Source organism: Callithrix jacchus, chromosome 10 (genome assembly GCF_049354715.1).
Source record: "Callithrix jacchus isolate 240 chromosome 10, calJac240_pri, whole genome shotgun sequence".
NCBI lineage: Eukaryota > Metazoa > Chordata > Mammalia > Primates > Cebidae > Callithrix > Callithrix jacchus.
Genome location: NC_133511.1, coordinates 83,347,592 through 83,366,322, shown reverse-complemented (window position 1 = coordinate 83,366,322; position 18,731 = coordinate 83,347,592). Strand labels below are relative to the sequence as shown.

General features: G+C 43.6%; 2 protein-coding genes across 3 annotated transcripts in view; one reads left to right on the top strand and one right to left on the bottom strand.

Moving 5' to 3' along the window:
* KCNJ11 (potassium inwardly rectifying channel subfamily J member 11) overlaps nucleotides 1–6,728 on the top strand; it is a 19,929-nt gene extending 13,201 nt beyond the window's left edge. For both annotated transcript variants that reach the window (XR_013523340.1, XM_078340703.1), the window contains exon 2: nucleotides 6,533–6,728. The gene's annotated coding sequence lies outside the window, so the exon portion shown is untranslated. The remainder of the gene's footprint in view (nucleotides 1–6,532) is intronic.
* NCR3LG1 (natural killer cell cytotoxicity receptor 3 ligand 1) lies at nucleotides 715–18,731 on the bottom strand. The gene is given in 6 exon segments (XM_078340705.1): nucleotides 715–1,492; nucleotides 1,494–1,522; nucleotides 4,259–4,356; nucleotides 5,473–5,811; nucleotides 13,633–13,983; nucleotides 18,498–18,731. Coding segments are annotated over 6 exon segments (1,272 nt in total). The 5' UTR covers nucleotides 18,574–18,731; the 3' UTR covers nucleotides 715–1,113.

The window sequence follows — 18,731 nt, the reverse complement described above, 5'->3', positions numbered from 1 at the left end:
CTTTGCAGGTCTGTAAAGTTGCAGATCTGATACCAAGGACAATCAAAGTCTCGTCACAAATATGTGTGAAAAAGAAGTTGCAACACTTGATGATGGTAGATCTTGAAAGGAAAGGTGGAAATAATGGAAGGAATCTGGCAGGGTAAAGGTAGGACTGAGCTAGACAGGTAGTCCTCATTCATTTACTTATCTTTTGTTCTTTTCAGTTTAAGGTCCTCAACTTCTTCACATCCGTATCTGGGATGCTCTTCTGGGCTGTCAGGGGCTGCTGCTTCTGCTTTCCAAGCCCTGGCTGAAGTATGATAAATCCAAGAGTTGATTCCTGCAACTTTCACTGCTGAATGGGTGCAAACAGTATAGGTCCCTCCCACCTGGAGCCTAGAGGTGGGAAAGAGAAGGGAGAGACTTCACCAGTACTAAGTCTCCGAGGTTCAGTAAAGGTTGTCCTATTTCTTGGGGTTGGGCTTCCAGTTGCTGTTTTAATTCCCATTGGAAGTGGCCCAGGGAAGTTATATGTTTGACTAATTCAGAGATTTCCTAGTCTCATAAAAGATAATTGATAAGGAAAGGCCACCCATTCATAGTTTCAAAAGGGCTCAAATCCAACTTTGAAGGAGTGTTTCTTATCCTCAGTAGGACTAAGGGGAGATGAGTCACCCAAGAAAGGTGAATCTCCTGAGAGAGAGTTTTCTGAGGCATCTTTTGATAATATCATTTGTTTTCTCTACCTTTCCTGAGTATGAGTATTGTGGTCTCCAGGCACGATGAAGATGGTACTATATGCCTAGTGCCTTTTAAGCCCCACTGGATAGAGGCTGCTTTAAATGAGGAGCCACTGTTGCTTTGGAAGTACTTATGGAGACCGAAGCAAGAAATTATTTATTTAATAGTATTCTCACCTCCTCAGAGGTCTTTTCTGTTTGGCATGGGAATGCCTCTACCCAGTAAATGAGGGTATCCACCCACACCAAAAGATATTGAATGCCATTTATTTTAGGCATATGGGTGAAGTCTATCTGCCAGTCCTCCCCTGGGTAACTTCCCATCCTTTGAGTGTGGCAGGGAAGAAGCCATCTGTTAAGGGGATTATTTTTAAGATGGGTTTCACAAACATTAACGACCTATTTGACCATTTTCAGTAGAGTGTTTCCTAGGTGTTTGTTTCTCAGAGTTGGGAGAATTATCCTCTGTGGACTTGCCTGATGTAACTGCTAGGAGAGCTGGGCCAATTCTACAACACTGACAAAGATCTGGGTTGTCTTGCAAGGCAAAGAAGCCTTTCACATAAGGTACCTTGGACCATTTGCCCTCCTATCTGCAGAAAAGATCTAGTTGTTGAATGGTATTAAAATTAACACTTCCCTCAGGAGGCCAGGCCTCCCCATCCTGCAGCTGGTAAGATGGCCATGCCCAAGTGCAAAAGAATACAAGGCACTCTTTCTTCAGAGTCTGAATGTCAAAGGAGTTCCAGTGTTTCAGAATGCACTTGAGAAGAGATGGCTGGAGATGATTTGTTATACAACTGGAGATGATCTGTTACATATCTAGAAAAAGAGGAGAGAAAAGGCATCCTGTAGTCTCCTTTGTCCTTCTGGAGTGACCTAGGGTAGAGAGAAGACAGAAGAAGCATCCCCCTTCTCCTCTTCCCCACCATTTCCTCAGGTTCCTGGCAACCATTATAGGTGCCACCCAAGGATGCAAGTATGACCTTCACCCATGAATATGGAGGAGCTAGCTTGTGCTCACCTGCTCAAGGCTCTAGCTCTCCACCTGCTGGATTCCTAGACCTACTTGGCCCATAAGGCTCCCAAGATTCCCCAGGGCCCTGGGAAAGATTGTGAGTAGTTCAATTTGGGCAAGACCCTTTAAGGAAGGGAGCATTTTAACTTTATCCTTACATCCTCTTACTACCACCCAGGCAAAGTCATGAATTCCTAGAGAATGAGATTGATTGACTTCTAAACCTAAGATCATCACTTTCTCACTTAGATGCCAATGTAGCTGTATGCAGAAGATGCCTCAAAAGAACGTAAGAACTGAGTGGCTGTCCTCCATCCAATGGGGATAACACTGAGGCTAAAATCTGTCTTGCTAGGGTAGCTTCCTCCCAGCTGTTGAAAGGGGAGTTCTTCTGCTTACAAATAGGTCATGGGGCCTGTTCACTGAGAGAGGGATATAAGAGGGAAAGGAATAGGGGAACCAGGGTTTGGGCAAAGGGGCAACAAGGCTTCTCACAAAGAAAAATCCCATCCCACTAGGTGGCACTGCAGGGTTTGAAGTATTAGGAAAAAAATTCTGACTCCAAATTCTTTCCAAGCAGAGGTTAGAAAGAGAGATTTGGGGCTTCATAGGCTATTCCCATAATATGGCGCCCTGCAGAAAAAGACTAGTTTGTCTCATAGGGGGATTGCTTAAATTCACTGGGCTGAGCTCTTACATGAAGGAAAAACCAACCCAATGGAGAAAAGGGTATTCGCTTAGGGTGAAACATCCCCCTATACAGCACCATGAATGTCTATCATTGCACAACAGAAAAGGCCCTTACTAAGTGAAAGTTTAGACTGAAATCTTGAAGTCTCCCTGTCTCAAGGAAATCACAAAAACAACAATTCTTTGAGATACATTCCTCATTTCTAAGACACTTGCTGATTTTGCTTAACAGGATTATCTCCCAGTCTGTAAAAATACCCACAACATTGCATACCAAGAAGGAATAGGAGAACTAGTAGCTGCAAAAAGCAAGGAAGTAAATGCAATAGAAATTTCCAGAAGTCCTGATGCTGACAGCCTGATGGGCTGTTGGGGGCTGGAGTTAGTCCAGAGGCCTTCAGGTAACACCGAGGAGAATCCTCAAACAGAACCTTCAGTTGCCCTCGGACCTCCTTCTAGTCTATGTGACAGCTGGTCCTCTATGAAAGGAAACTGGATTGCAACAGTGCCAACATTCCCAATACCTGAGGATGAAGGGGGACTGACAAAGTACTCTCTAGCAAGCCTGTTCCCTGAGTCTCATAAGGTTGGCAGCCGCTCTAAAAGCTTTTAAGTGGCTCATGGAGCCCAGTGTTTTGTTCGGTCTTGAGGGAAAAAATCTGAGGACAAGAAGCCTCAGATTCTATGTAAATGTGCTGGTTAAAATAGTTTTAGGTAATAAAAGGGCCCTCAATTATTTATGGGCCTGTCAAGGCAACATCTGCCCAATAGCGAGTATATGTCATTATAAATTTGTTAGGAGAAGGGGAATAATCAATTAAGAAAAAAGGCTCTTTATCTAAAGTTGGCCATTTAGATTCCTGGGACTTATTCTGGTTGGATCTAGGCCAGTGAGAAAATTGGATAAAAAGTGGTTTTCAAACGTTACTTGTGATATTCATGACTGTTGTCATATTTCTTGCCTTTCCCTGGCTCTGATATTCAGGTGCTATTGAGAGAGGAGGAAGGAAGAAACTGGTCAGGCAGGCAGTTAGGGTGGGCCCTCAGTAAAATTCTTTCAAACAAAAGAACAGCCTGAAAAATCAAACTGCAGATAAGGGACTTGCACAGGGGGGCTTGCCTAAACCATGCCTACAGCCACACAGATAAAAAAGCCTACACAGGAGATTTGCCTAGATGTGCCCACAATTGAAAATTCCATCCCCTGACATATACACAGTAAGGGGAACAAAGCCACACGGAGTAACTCAAGCTAAGGGCTTGGGCCTAACTTGGGCCTATTTACATAGGTCTCTTGGTCCTCTAAAGCTTGAGCTGTTTTGCTTACTATTTGGGCCATATTCAGGGATAAAAATGTTTAGAAACATGTTTTAGTTTAGAAATACCCAGTGAGGGTTAGAAATTCTTAGTCAAACCAGTAAAAATCTGGTGGTAAGTTATTGACCAGATAAAATATGAAGAATTCCCCTCTCTGAGCCATAGTTTCCAAATGCATGAGAAAAACGAACAGTCCACACATAGTTCGGGCCTGGTCTGAACACTAAGGTCTGGTTCATTCACAGAGATATAATACTTGTTTAGTATGAAGAAACGGAGAGAGGCTTTACAACACATCACCCCAGGGTCACAGACCACGACACAGAGGTCAGATAACTAAGTTCTTCCCCAGCACATCATCAGAAAAAGTCACACACCACAAACACCCAGCAATACCAACAATCCCTCCACATCCATCCTGAGAACCCCAACACCACCCAATGGCCATGATCCCTCAACTCCTGGAGCCAACCCCAAGACATAGGGCTGAATTTGTTTTGGAGCCCCTTACCTTTTTGCAATAAATCAAAACAATTAATAAAATCAGTCCAACACCAATGAGTGGCAAAATCCACCAATAAATGGCAAAGGTAGCCGTCTTCTCAGATTCTGGAGAGATAAAAGGAAAACATTAACAGGAAACCTACTGGCAAGGGCCAGAGAAACCACACAACTGCTGCTGGAATCTGTATGGTTGTGTCATTTTCCTTGTCAGAGATTTAACCACCAGCCCTCTGCTACATGTCTCTGCACCTCCATTCCTATCACATACACCTCCACACATCCAACAGTGTATGTAACGCTTGTCAAAAACATGGAAAATGAACACCACATGCCACATATGTGTGCCACCCTCATCTTCAAACCTTCTGTACTACAACACCATCTTCTACCCCAAGTGCATACCACCCAGACAGCCCCTCATACCATACATGCAAGGTATGTTTCCATTTCATACTCCCCATGGCCACACATACTGTCCCTGCAGCTCTGCACACACCACCCCCACACCCTCCTAGTCCTTACTTCCAAGAATAATTCCTCTCTCCCTCAAGACCATCCCAGGCTCCATCTGGCATACCCTGACCACATTCCTCAGGGACCCCAGTCACTCCCTGCCTTCCTTACCCCTCTCAGCCCCAGGGAGATGCATTTTACCAGAAGGGCCACCCTACCCAAGACTAGAGCTATGACCTCGAAAAGCCCCACCCCACCAGGAGTGGGTTTCCTGTAAGCTGTGTTGTCCTAAGGATCAAGTGTGCCTGGAGAAGGCACCGAGCATTTGCAAAACCACTGTACTGTAGCTTCCCCATCTTGGGACAGAGCCCATAAGACAAGACTACTGATTCAGCCTCTACCAGCCAACAGTGTACCGTAGACCTAGGGCCTGACTAGAAGGGCTGCTGGCAGGTTTCCTATTTCAAGCCATATGGACCATCCGGAACCCTGAAGCTGCCATGAGCTGACAAGTAGGCCCTGCTCCACCTGATGACTATGGTCACCACTCTCTACCTACTAGACCATCATCTGCCCTGGCCCAGGGACCTAGGCTGGACTGCTGACTCTGGGGCTGAGCTAGGCCAGACCCTAGCTTGGTCCTTCCAGTCCAAGTTTTCTCTCCTTCCCCTTCAGGCCCCAGCTAAGACCCTGGGCTGTGTGGGAACAAGTCTTATGTTATAGTCCCTCAAGGCAAGGAAGAGAAGAAATATCCAGAAAGACCCTTACCAGAAAATCTCTGCTGAGAAGTCAGGGTAAAGTTGCTCCTCCAGGGGGTATACAAGGACATGTGCTGTACCACACACTGGTAGACAGTCTCAGGGTCTTCCTGAGAGGATTTCAGCTTCAATTTGCTGGTGACACTAAATGTACCATCCACATTCTTGATTGTGGGACCAGGGATGACATCCTCAAAAATCTCTACATGATGGGGAACCTCCTGGGTCCACTTCTCCCATGTTATATTAATAGCTTCTGGGTAGAACCCACTTGACTCACACATAATATATTTTCCTTCATTCTCTTTCACCACCACTTGATCCAGGAACAATCTGCAGGCTGGGGAAGCTGCCAGCGGAAAGAAAAAAAGTCATACAGAGTTGGGCCCCACACCTTATACTAAGTGGCTTCTACCATACCCTCACACCTGTGCAGCACTGCTCCTATAGCTAGACAAGACAAAAAACACAGGATGCCTACTCTCTTTAAAGATGGGGACCCTGAGGCACGAGTGATGCTGCAGCCATGTCCAGCAATGAGCTGGAAATTTACAAAACCAGACTGGGCACTCCTTAAGGGTAGGGAGGGTCTAGCTTATTACCAGCCTGACCTCTAACCCATGGCAAGCCTTCAGGACACGTGGTTGATGGAATGCGAGTCTGCTTGGGCTAAATATTCTGGGTGTGTTTGTGCCAGTGCCAACCGGGTGTTGACATGCTGTGACCCCAACTCTCAGAGCAATTTTGTAAAGCACAGTTTTCTTAAGCTATGTTGTGCCACAGACACCTTTCATAATCTGAGGAAAACCTTGGAGCACTGTTGTGGTAGAGATTGCTAATTGCTCTTCAGTTTCCATTCTACGCATTTTTAGCTGGACATGACACATCCAGATTAAAGCTGCATCACCCAACCTCCTCTACAGGTAGGTTTGGCCATGCAAACTCAGGGTCTAGCAGGTCTGGATTTAAGCAAAAGTGGCAAGAGCAACTTCTAGGTAGTAACCTTAAGTTAAAAGGATGTCTTAAAGGACTGTCTCCTTTTCTCTCTCTCCCCTTCATATTTCCTGCAGAGTGTTTGGAATACTATGTGATGACCAGAGATGGAGAAGCCATTTCCAAACACAAGGTGGATGATACAAATTGAAGACAGCAGAGTTACAAGATAAAAGGATCCTGGGGCCTAGATGATCCAGAGGAGCTGCCATATCTGCCCTGGGCTGGCTACATTAGTGTGAAAAGGGAAATAAACTGCTATTTCAAAAGCCACTGTTGACTTCCAATTTTCCCTCTGACATAAAGACCTGAGAGGTCATCACTCGCATCTTCATAATAAGAACAAAAGCTGAACAAATTGAAAATCAACAACTTTTCTTAGATCCCTCAGAGAATTGAAGTGACAGGGCAAAATGCCACTGAGAAAACTGGAGAAAGAAGGAGATTCAGGAAATTACAACTAAGATCAAATTACCTCATGCTGCTGGAGTCATAAACTGGTAGAAGTACTTAAGCAGTAGTTCTGACAAATTGCTAAAGGATGAGTGTGGACTAGCTTGAGAATAAAAACCTCCTCAGGTCCTGGTCTTAGGGATGGTACCATACTTTCATGGATTTTCATCCTCAGGACCCAGTCTTGGGGATGCTACTATACTGTCATGAGGTTTACTTCCAGGAACTCCACCAGATTCTCACCGTAAAGATGCAAGAAAAATCTTCTCCTCTTTCTGGGGATTGAAAGAAGTAATCATTTTATAATACACCCATATTATTCCTTCCAACTCAAAGAAAGATGTCAGAGCCTTATCTGACCTGGGAAAAGAAAAATAGCCACTCTAGCTGTAGATATCTTTTCTGTATCACTTAAAAAGAGAGAAAAAGAAAAAGCTAAGAAATACTTCTGAAGGTCACAGCCCAGAAGCTCAGGCCACTAAAAGAATAAGATTTAATCATAAAAGTATGGACAGATTCTCCTCCAACACTTTACCATCATATCAACAGGGCTCCAGCATAATAACAGAAGATTATAAGTGAGAGAGCTATAAGGCACAGACCCTATTTATGGAGTTCAAAAGAAAACTCAAAGACAACAGGAAAGGAGATAAACCACTAGAGGAAACTGACATTTCTGGCACCTATAGCTACAATAAGCATTAAATACAACCCAGCTCCTAGCCATATTGACAGAAAGCCTCATAATAAAAGCCCATTTGGCTCAGTTCCTATTACCTGATACATAACATCTATCTTTCAACTGAAAAATTACAAGACATGCTAAAAAGTACATGAAAACAAAGCAAGTATCAGACCCAGACTCAGGTATGACACAGATTTTATAATTATCATAGAGGGAATTTTTTAAAAACTATAATTCAAATGTTCAGAGTACTAACAGAAAGAGCAGATAACATACACAAACAGATGGGTAACATAAGCAGAGATATGGAAACACTAAGAAAGAATAAAAAGTGAATGCTAGAACTCAAAATACCATAAAAGAAATGAAGAATGCCTTCAATGGATTCATCAGTAAACTTGAAACTGACAAGGAAAGAACCAGTGACCTTGAAGATGTTAATAGAAACCCCCCAATCTGGGCAGAGGTGGCTCATGCCTGTAATCCCAGCACTTTGGGAGGCCAAAGTGAGTGGATCACTTGAGGTCAGGAGACGGAGACCACCCTGGCCAACATGGCAAAACCCTGTCTCAACTAAAAAAACAAAAACTAGCCAGGCGTGGTAGTGCATGCCTGGTTTCTAATATCATTTTCCAATAAAAAGAACCAAGGTTTCTTGGAGTATTGGTTGGTTCTAGGAAATATACAAGAAAGGAAATAATACGAGATGAGTCTGTAACATTTAACAGTGCCAAAAAGCAAAAAGTGCTTAACATAAAACAAAATCCTTGACATGGTTTTGCCAAAAATTAAAAAAATAACACAAAACGAAATTCTACAATGATTGGGTTATATCAATGGGACACAAGAGTCAAGTGAATGAGTTCCCAGTGGCCAAAACTGAAACAATTTGAGAAAAAAAATAAAGAAGCATTGCATTATGACACAAAGCATAAAATAAATATCCTTGAGTCTTTATTGATATCAATGATTGAATAATTTCATAAATAGGAAAAAAGATAAATTTCCATGCAGAAGAATTCTAAAAAAAATATGTAGATACTCCACCCCCAAGGAGGAATAACATAAGTAACACCCCCACCTTAAGTGTTTTTTTTTGTTTTGTTTGTTTTGTTTTTAAATATAAATGAGCTTTATTTTTTAAAACTATTTTAGTTAGATAACAAATTATTCCTGAGGTTCAGAAGTGCATATCAGAAACAACCAAAATAAACACTCAAGCATGCAGTTGTCTTAATCCTTTAACCTAATTCTTTAAAAACGAAAAGGTGCTCACCCATGGCTCTTACTGCACTTCTACATGCCCAGAAAACCTCTGCTCTTAATGTTCCAGTGAGACTCTGATGTCAGCTTTCATAAATAAGTTGTTCTTACCAACTACTTCACGTTATTTAAAACTTCAGTGATTTGCTTTCTCCTAAACTCTAATTCTCATTTTTCCTTCAAAACTGTCCTAGATTTCCCTTCCTATTACCACTGGTACCCACTGGTACCTGCAATCCTCTTTTCTCTAGGAATCTACCCTTAATTCTAGTACAAAAGTAATCTTTAAACACTGCTTTCATAGAATCACTTGTCTTTTTGAAATGTGCAATAACTTCCACTTGACTCAGAATGGCTTCGTTTCAAAGAGTACAGTAGGAAAATAGGGAGAAGGGTAACTTTTAAGTAGAGAAATCAAACAAATACTACTTCAACTAGGTGATTAAAGTCAACATCTACAGTCATAAGTCATGTGATTTGATGTGTTGAAAATGGCAGTTTACCAATCCAAAAAAGAGGGAATACTTCCCAAATCATTTTACGAGACCAACATCATTCTGATACCAAAACCCGGCAGAGACCCAACAAGAAAAGAAAACTTCAGGCCAATATCCATGATGAACATAGATGCAAAAATCTTCAATAAAATATTGGCAAGCCAAATGCAACAGCAAATCAAAAAACTTATTCACCATGATCAAGTAGGATTCATCCCGGGTTCAACATATGCAAGTCTATAAACGTAATTCACCACATAAACAGAACCAAAAACAAAACCCACATGATTATCTCAACTGACGCAGAGAAGGCATTTGACAAAATTCAACAGCCCTTTATGCTAAAAACCCTCAATAAACTCGGTATCGATGGAACGTATCTCAAAGTAATAAAAGCTATTTATGACAAACCAACAGCCAATATCATACTGAATGGGCAAAAACTGGAAGCATTCCCTTTGAAATCTGGCACTAGACAAGGATGCCCTCTTTCACCACTCCTATTCAATATAGTTCTGGAAGTTCTAGCCAGAGCAATCAGGCAAGAAAAAGAAATAAAGGATATTCAAATAGGAAAGGTGGAAGCCAAATTGTCTCTATTTGCAGACGACATGATAGTATACCTAGAAGACCCCATCACCTCAGCCCAAAAACTCCTGAAACTGATAAGCAACTTCAGCAAAGTCTCAGGATATAAAATCAATGTGCAAAAATCACAAGCATTCGTCTACACCAATAACAGACTTAAAGAAAGCCAAATCAAGAACGAACTGCCATTCACAATTGCTACAAAAACAATAAAATACCTTGGAATACAACTCACAAGGAACGTAAGGGACCTCTTCAAGGAGAACTACAAGCCACTGCTCAACGAAATCAGAGAGGACACAAACAGATGGAGAAACATTCCATGTTCATGGTTAGGAAGAATTAATATCGTGAAAATGGCTATACTGCCCAAAGTAATTTACAGAATCAACGCTATCCCCATCAAGCTACCATTGACTTTCTTCACAGAACTGGAAAAAAACACCATGAACTTCATATGGAACCAAAAGAGAGCCCGCATAGCCAAGTCAATTCTAAGCAAAAAGAACACAGCGGGGGGCATCACACTACCGGATTTCAAACTATACTACAAGGCCACAGTAATCAAAACAGCATGGTACTGGTACCAAAACAGAGATATAGACCAATGGAACAAAGCAGAGGCACCGGAGGTAACACAACATATCTACAACTATACAATCTTTGATAAACCTGACAAAAACAAGCAAGGGGGAAAGGATTCCCTGTTTAACAAATGGTGTTGGGAAAACTGGCTAGCCATGTGCAGAAAGCAGAAACTGGACCCCTTCCTGACACCTTACACTAAAATTAACTCCAGATGGATTAAAGACTTAAACATAAGACCTGGCACGATAAAAACCCTAGAAGGAAATCTAGGCAAAACTATCCAGGACATAGGAGTAGGCAAGGACTTCATGAACAAAACACCAAAAGCATTGGCAACAAAAGCCAAAATAGACAAATGGACCTAATGAAACTCCACAGCTTCTGCACGGCAAAAGAAATAGTCACTAGAGTGGATCAGCAACCAACAGAATGGGAAAAAATTTTTGCAGTTTACCCATCTGACAAAGGGCTGATATCCAGAATTTACAAAGAACTCAAATGGATTTACAGGAAAAAAACAAACAAGCCCATTCAAAAGTGGGCAAAGGATATGAACAGACACTTTACGAAAGAAGACATATATGAGGCCAACAATCATATGAAAAAATGCTCATCGTCACTGGTCATCAGAGAGATGCAAATCAAAACCACATTGAGATACCATCTCACGCCAGTTAGAATGGCGATCATTAAAAAATCTGGAGACAACAGATGCTGGAGAGGATGTGGAGAAAAAGGAACACTTTTACACTGTTGGTGGGAGTGTAAATTAGTTCAACCATTGTGGAAGACAGTGTGGCGATTCCTCAAGGCCTTAGAAATAGAAATTCCATTTGACCCAGCAATCCCATTACTGGGTATATATCCAAAAGACTATAAATCGTTCTACTATAAGGACACATGTACACGAATGTTCATTGCAGCACTGTTTACAATAGCAAAGACCTGGAATCAACCCAAATGCCCATTGATAATAGACTGGATTGGAAAAATGTGGCACATATACACCATGGAATATTATGCAGCAATCAGAAATGATGAGTTTGTGTCGTTTGTAGGGACATGGATGAATCTGGAAAACATCATCCTCAGCAAACTGACACAAGAACAGAAAATGAAACACCACATATTCTCACTCATAGGTGGGTGATGAAAAATGAGAACACATGGACACAGAAAGGGGAGTGCTAAACAGTGGGGTCTATTGGGGGGGAAAGGGGAGGGCCAGTGGGAGGTGGAGGTGGGGAGGGATAGCCTGGGGAAAAATGCCAAATGTGGGTGAAGGGGAGAAGAAAAGCAAAGCACACTGCCATGTGTGTTCCTACGCAACTGTCTTGCATGCTCTGCTCATGTACCCCAAAACCTAAAATCCAATAAAAAATTAAGAAAAAAAAAAGAAAATGGCAGTTTACTTCTGCTATGTTCCTCCAAAAACCCGTAACCCCAAGTCCAGTTATAAGGAAGAGAGCAGACAAATCCTAATTGAGTGACATCCTGCAATGTACCTGACCAGTAGCCTCACCAAACAGTCAAGGACATCAAAAGTAAGGTCTAAGAAATTGTCACAGCAAAAAGGTGCCTAAGAACATATAACAATTAAATGCAATGTGGCATTCTGATGGGATCCTGGAGCAGGAAAAGGACATGAGGTAAAAACTAAGGAAATATGAATAAACTATGAACTTTATAGTAAAATGTCAACATGGGTTCATTAATTATATCAACGTACCATAAGAATGCAAGGGTATGCAGAGTGAGAGTGATATGAGAACTCTCATACTATCTTTGCAATGCTTCTGTAAATCTAAAACTGTCCTTAAAAAAATCTATTAATAGGCTGGGCGCGGTGGCTCACGCCTGTAATCCCAGCACTTTGGGAGGCCAAGGCGGGTGGATCATGAGGTCAAGAGATCGAGACCATCCTGGTCAACATGGTGAAACCCCGTCTCTACTAAAAATACAAAAATTAGCTGGGCATGCTGGCGCGCGCCTGTAGTCCCAGCTACTCGGGAGGCTGAGGCAGGAGAATTGCTTGAACCCCGGAGGTGGAGGCGAGATCGTGGCATTGCACTCCAGCCTGAGTAACAAGAGTGAAACTCTGTCTCAAAAAAACAAAACAAAAAAATCTATTAATGTCTCTTAAAGTCACTGTTGGCCAGGCATGGTAGCTCACCCCTGTAATGCCAGCACTTTGGGAGGCCAGGGCAGGAGGATATCTTGAGGCCAGGAGTTGGAGGGCCTTGCCTGGGCAACCCAACAAGGCCCCATCTCTACAAAACATGTAAAAATTAGCCAGGCATGGTGGCATGTACCAGAAGTCCTAGCCACTCAGGAGGCTGAGGCAGGAGGATCACCTGAGCCTGGGAGTTTGAGGTTACAGTGAGCTATAATTGTGCCATGCACACCAGCCTGGGCAACAGAGCAAGGCCATGTCTCCTATGTAGACCCTTTCTATAGATACATAAAGTCTGGAATGACAATGGACAACTGACAGTTGGCCGTATATATAGCCACTGTTGTTGTTATTCCTATGTCAATTGCAGAGGAAATTAATCCTAATTAATATGCCTCTCACTCTCAAAATTATTATGAACAAAACAATCAAAGTCTTATGCACAATTATGGAGGGGCCATGATGGGCTGAATTATGTCCTAAAATTCTTATGTCCTCCCAGAATTCCCAGTATCTGTGAATGTGACTGTATTTAGAGATAGGTTCTTTAAAGAGGTAATTAAGTTAAAATGGGGTTATTAGGGTGGGCTCTTATCTAATATGATTGGCATCCTTATGAGAAGAGGAAATCAGGACACAGACATAGGCACAGAGGAAAGACCATGTGAAGACACAGGGAGAAGACAGCCAGAGGAGAGAGGCCTCAGAAGAAACCAATCCAGAAGTGTGAGAAAATAAACACCTGTTATTCAAAGCTACCCAGTCCTATTTTGTTATGGCAGCTTAGCAAACTAACACAGCCACCAAGCTCATCCATGTATTATCAGATCACTTGGTAATACAGCAAAGTGGAGCTCAAAGAAGTGTTTATGTTTTGTTATTGTTAAACCCAACCATGGAAACTGTAGGGCACTGCCCTGAGGCACTCACCCACAACTCCAAGCCAGACCCTTCCATGTGCCTTCTTAGGGGTGGACACCACCTCACATCGGTATTCTCCTGCTTCCTCCAGCTGGACTCCAGGCAGCTGCAGTGAAGCATCTCCACTCTTCAGCCTCCATGGAGACACAGTGGCTCCAGGTCGAAATGCCTTTAGGTGATCTCCAAAAAATTCAAATACCTTGAATTCTTTGTCAAATGTTGGACTCTTCCGAAACCAGGTGATACCTACACTTGTGATGTTGTGGGGTTCAGAATCAAAGAAATTGCAGAATATAGTGACATTGTCATTCAGGGGTATGATTTGAGTCCCTCCTGCCATCATCTCCACTTTGAGTTCACCTGTGGCAGTAAGAGAACACAATGTTCCGTTTTCCAATTTATGAATATGTTTTTGGGATGTGCTATTGACTGAATGCTTGGGTCCTCCAAAATTTATATTGAGGCCCGACCGCCCCCCACCACACCCATGTGATGGTATCTGGAGGCAGGGCCTTTGGGAATTGATTAGGTCATAAGGGAAGAGTCCTCATGAATGGGATTAGTGCCATTACAAGAAAAGACATAAGGGCCGGGCATTGTGGCTCACACCTGTAATCCTAGCACTTTGGGACGCCAAGGCTGGCAGATCATGAGGTAAGGAGATTGAGATCAGCCTGGCTAACATGATAAAACCCCGTTTCTACTAAAAGTGCAATAAATTAGCTGGGTGTGGTGGTGGAGCCTGTAATCCCAACCATTCAGAAGGTTGAGGCAGGAGAATTGCTTGAACCCAGGAGGCAGAAGTTGCACTGAGCTGAGATCACGCCACTGCACTCCAGCCTGGGCAACAGAGAAAGACTCTGTCTCAAGATTCAAATAAAGTAAAGACAAGACAAGACATGAGGCTAGGCATGGTGGTTCACACCTGTAATCCCAGCACTTTGGGATTCTGAGGCGATCGCCTGAGCCTAGTAGTTCCAGACCAGACTAAGCAATATAATGGGACTTCATCTCTACAAAAAATAAAAATAAATTAGCCCAGCATGGTGGTTAGCACCTATAGTCCCAGCTACTTGGGAGGCTGAGGTGAGAGGATCTCTTGTGCCCAGAAGTTCAAGGATGCAGTCAGCCGTGATAGTGCCACTGCACTCTAGCCTGGGTGACAGAGTGAGCCTCTGTCTCAAAAATAAATAAATAAATAAGACATGACAGGCTGCATGCGGTAGCTCATGCCTGTAATCCCAGGACTGTAATCCTTCCCACTACTTGGGAGGACAAGGCGGGTGGATCACCTGAGGTCGTGAGTTCGAGACCAGCCTGACCAACACGGAGAAACCCTTTCTCTACTAAAAGTACAAAATTAACCAGGCATGGTGGCGCATGCCTGTAATCCCAGCTACTTGGGAGGCTGAGGCAGGAGAATCACTTGAACTCAGGAGGCAGAGGTTGCAGTGAGCCGAGATCACCCCATTGTACTCCAGCCCAGGCACAAGAGCAAAACTCTCATCTCGGAAAAAAAAAAAAGAAAGAAAAGACATGACAGAGAGATACATGTCTCTCTCCACCATGTAAGGATACAGCAAGAAGATATTCTTCTACAAACCAGAAATGAAGCTCTCACCAGAAACCAGATCATCCACACTTTTATCTTGGACTTCCCAGCCTACAGAATCATGAGAAATAAGTTTCTGTTTAAGCCACACAATAATACTTGTTGTGGCAGCCTGGCAAGACTAAGACAGGACATTTTTTCCATTTCATTTATTTAGATCTTAAATTTCTTTCAGCATTATTTTACAGTTTTCAGAGTATATGTTTTCTATTTCTTTTGTTAAATTTACGTGAAGTATTTTACTCTTTTTGATGCTATTGTAAAGACAATTTTCTCTTTTTTTGTTGTTTTCATATTTATTTATTTAGAGATAGGGTCTCGTTCTGTCACCCAGGCTGGAGTGCAGTGGTGCTATCACTGCTCACTGCAGCCTCCACCGCCTGGGCTCAAGTGATCCTGCCACCTCAGCCTCCCAAATAGCTGGGACCACAGGCACATGCCACCATGCCCAGCTAATTTATTTATATTTTGTAGAGATGGAGTCTTACTAAGCTTCCAGGCTCATCTCCAACTCCTGGGCTCAAGCAATACCACCACGACCTTCTCAAGAGTTGAGGTTACGGGTATGAGCCACTGTGACCGGCTAGATGTTTTCCATTTTAGAACAGTAGGTTCCTAGCAAGTTTACGCTTTTACCCATTCCAACAAAAAGTGCAAGGACAGTTCAAAATGTTACATTTTCTGTTTCAAAGAAGAGTACAACTCCAAAGAAGTCAGACTCATTACCAACAATGCAGAGCTAGACATCAATATTTAGATGAATATCAGAAATCTAATTCCCTTTGTTACCATCAAAAGTGTCCTTTCATTAGTCACATCCAACATACCTAAAATTTTCAAAATTAATGTTAATTAATGCTAAAAATGTATCCAAAAACCTACCAACTTACTCAAAGATTTGTGCAAGTCGATTTTAAAAAATCGACATTAGGGAAACATGGTGAAAAGCTTTATTATGTTCTATGTATCAAAGCAAAGATAGACTTTGAACTACAAAATGAAGATAGGGTCAACTGTAACCAAAAAACAGTATTCTTCCCCCGGGGGCCAACCAAGGAATGGAGGAGCCATGGATACAAGAGAAATAGCCAGGCCACTCAATTCGATTGTCACACTTTTCAGTAAAAAGTGACTACCAAAAAAGAGAGAGAGAGAGAGGGAGAAGAATGGGGAGGGGAGAGAGAAAGGGAAAATATCAAAAAACACTAACTTGTGCTTAAAAGGAATACAAACCTGAGTGTTAGACTACATAAATTTTAAAAATTTAAATCAACAACTCAAAATTTAGAAGGCAAATTTGGGAAAAGTCATCTATTTTCAGAGTGTCCAAGAGCTCACCCAGGACCTCCATGTATTTTCATTTCAAAATACAGAGTTCAGTACCTTAATAACAGCTTAAAAGCGTTCGCCCTTTTCAAGGACTAGATCCTTGGAATTTTCTGCAGTCTTGTTTCCAAGGAAAAGCATTTATGCATTTATCTTTTCAAATAAACTAGTGGTACAACCTACCTAGAGAATCTCCAATTCCAGAGCCCTCCAATCAGGGAGGACTGTTAACTACAGCTTTACGGATTGCTCTTTTGAATTTTATTTCTGAAATAAAACCTACATTCTTTCAAACATTTTCTATATCAGAAACCTTTAAAGACAGTCTCATACAGAGGCGGGCTAGACTCTCATACATTAAAATCTGACGAATTCCTTTGATTGGATTTTTTTTCTTGTATCACTTTAAATTTGCTTCCATACAGAATACCAGCCAGGGAAGTAGATGTTCCATTCTAAGGTGTGGAGATTTCTTGTAGACGGAAATGATTTTTGTTAGGTGAAAACTTCTGATAGTTTTCAATGTCAGGCTCTTCCAGTGCTAAAGTCAGGCACCAACGCCTGGTTCTGGGGTCCGATCCTCAAGCCGCCACCGCTGCGGCGGCTACCTTCCTCCCTAGAGGAGCTGCCGCTGCTGCTGCCGCTGCTGCTGCTGCTGCCGCTGCTGCTGCCACGGCCACTGGGCGCCGCCGCGCCGCCAAACGGCGTTCCTTGCTCTACGCTTCCCTGAGGCCTCGCGGCCCTTCTCCACTACCGTCAGCATCCGCGGGGACCGGGGCAGGACAAAAGTGGCGGAGACCTGAGGCTCCTGAGGAGGGGGCACGGGGCGCCGGGCCCGGGAAGGGGCGCGGGGCGGGCACGGCGGGAACACCCGGCCGCGACTTCCAGGTGGGGAAAGCCGGGACCCGCCGAGCGCGCAGGCGCTTCCAGTCCCCGGCACCTAGCGGATGGCAACTTTGGCTTTCGTCTCAGCCCACACTTAACTCGGAACTCTTATTTTCACATTGCTCTTTTGTATAGAAATACTATTCACACTGTTTGATTTCCATTTCCCTCTCCCATCAGGCAGCCGTTCGTTCTGAGGTGTTTAACGTATACGTTTTTATATTTAAGGTTGCATCTTTTGTTTCTCAAATCGTAGGAATGATATTGAATTGTCTGTCCACTGTTTTCTTGGCTCTATGCCTTCAACAACCGTCCACCTGCTCTGCAAGCAGCAAGGGCGTGCTCTGAAGCTGCTGCCACGTGAAGTGCTCTCCAAGGTGAGGTCCACGCGTGGCTCGCCTCCACCTGCAGTGACGAAAGGCGCTCAGAGCGCTTCCGGGATTCCCACATTTCCCCCTCCACCATCCGGCATCCAGGAGCCTATTTTGGCCAGTCTAGTAAGGGTCAAGTCGCATTTTGTCGTTTAATTGCCATTCTTATAGTTAGAAATGAGTTTAAACATCTCTACATACGCATTTCAGCCTTTTAGTCTCCTGTTTAAGTTAACGTAGAGAATGTCCATACGAGTTCTCCAAAAAGTAAGAGAACGTTTGCAGGTCACCACACCCCCCTCCCTCTCTCAGTAAAGACCTTAGCAAAGCCAGGAGGACCCACTGATACGCGAGTGAGTGGTTTTCCTATTTTTCCCGTTCCCTGATTATCTTCTCTGCTCCGGTCCCTCGGATGATGCAAGAGAGGCGCTGAGTACCGAAACGTCAAGCTCACCTCATCCTAGGAGGCACAGTCTCCGCTCGCGCTGGTGCCGCCCCTGCACAGGGTAGGCCTTCAGTGTAAACCTCCCCATCTCACAAAGGAGCGGCACTCGAAAATGGAGCCCCCAGCCCCAGGAAGTCGCGGACCTCTGGCGGGGCGCTAGGGAACTGACCAGCGAGGACCCTCTGGCGCCAGGTGCCCCCGCCTCACCCCGGCCGCCCCCTACACGCGCCCCTACCTGCGGTAGTCAGCGCGCGCCCCAGAAACAGGAGCGCTGCGCAGCAGCACGCGGAGGCTGCCGCAATCCCCACCATCGCCTAGGTAGCCGCTCTGGAATTTTTTTCACCGAGTGGGAGCAGGCGGCCCGGAAGAAGCCAAGAGCAGAGGGAGCCCTCTGTTGAGCAAAGAGTGGCCGGAATTTCTAGCTGGCGCTTCTGCACATCCCACTTCTTCTGATCCCTTTGGCAACTGT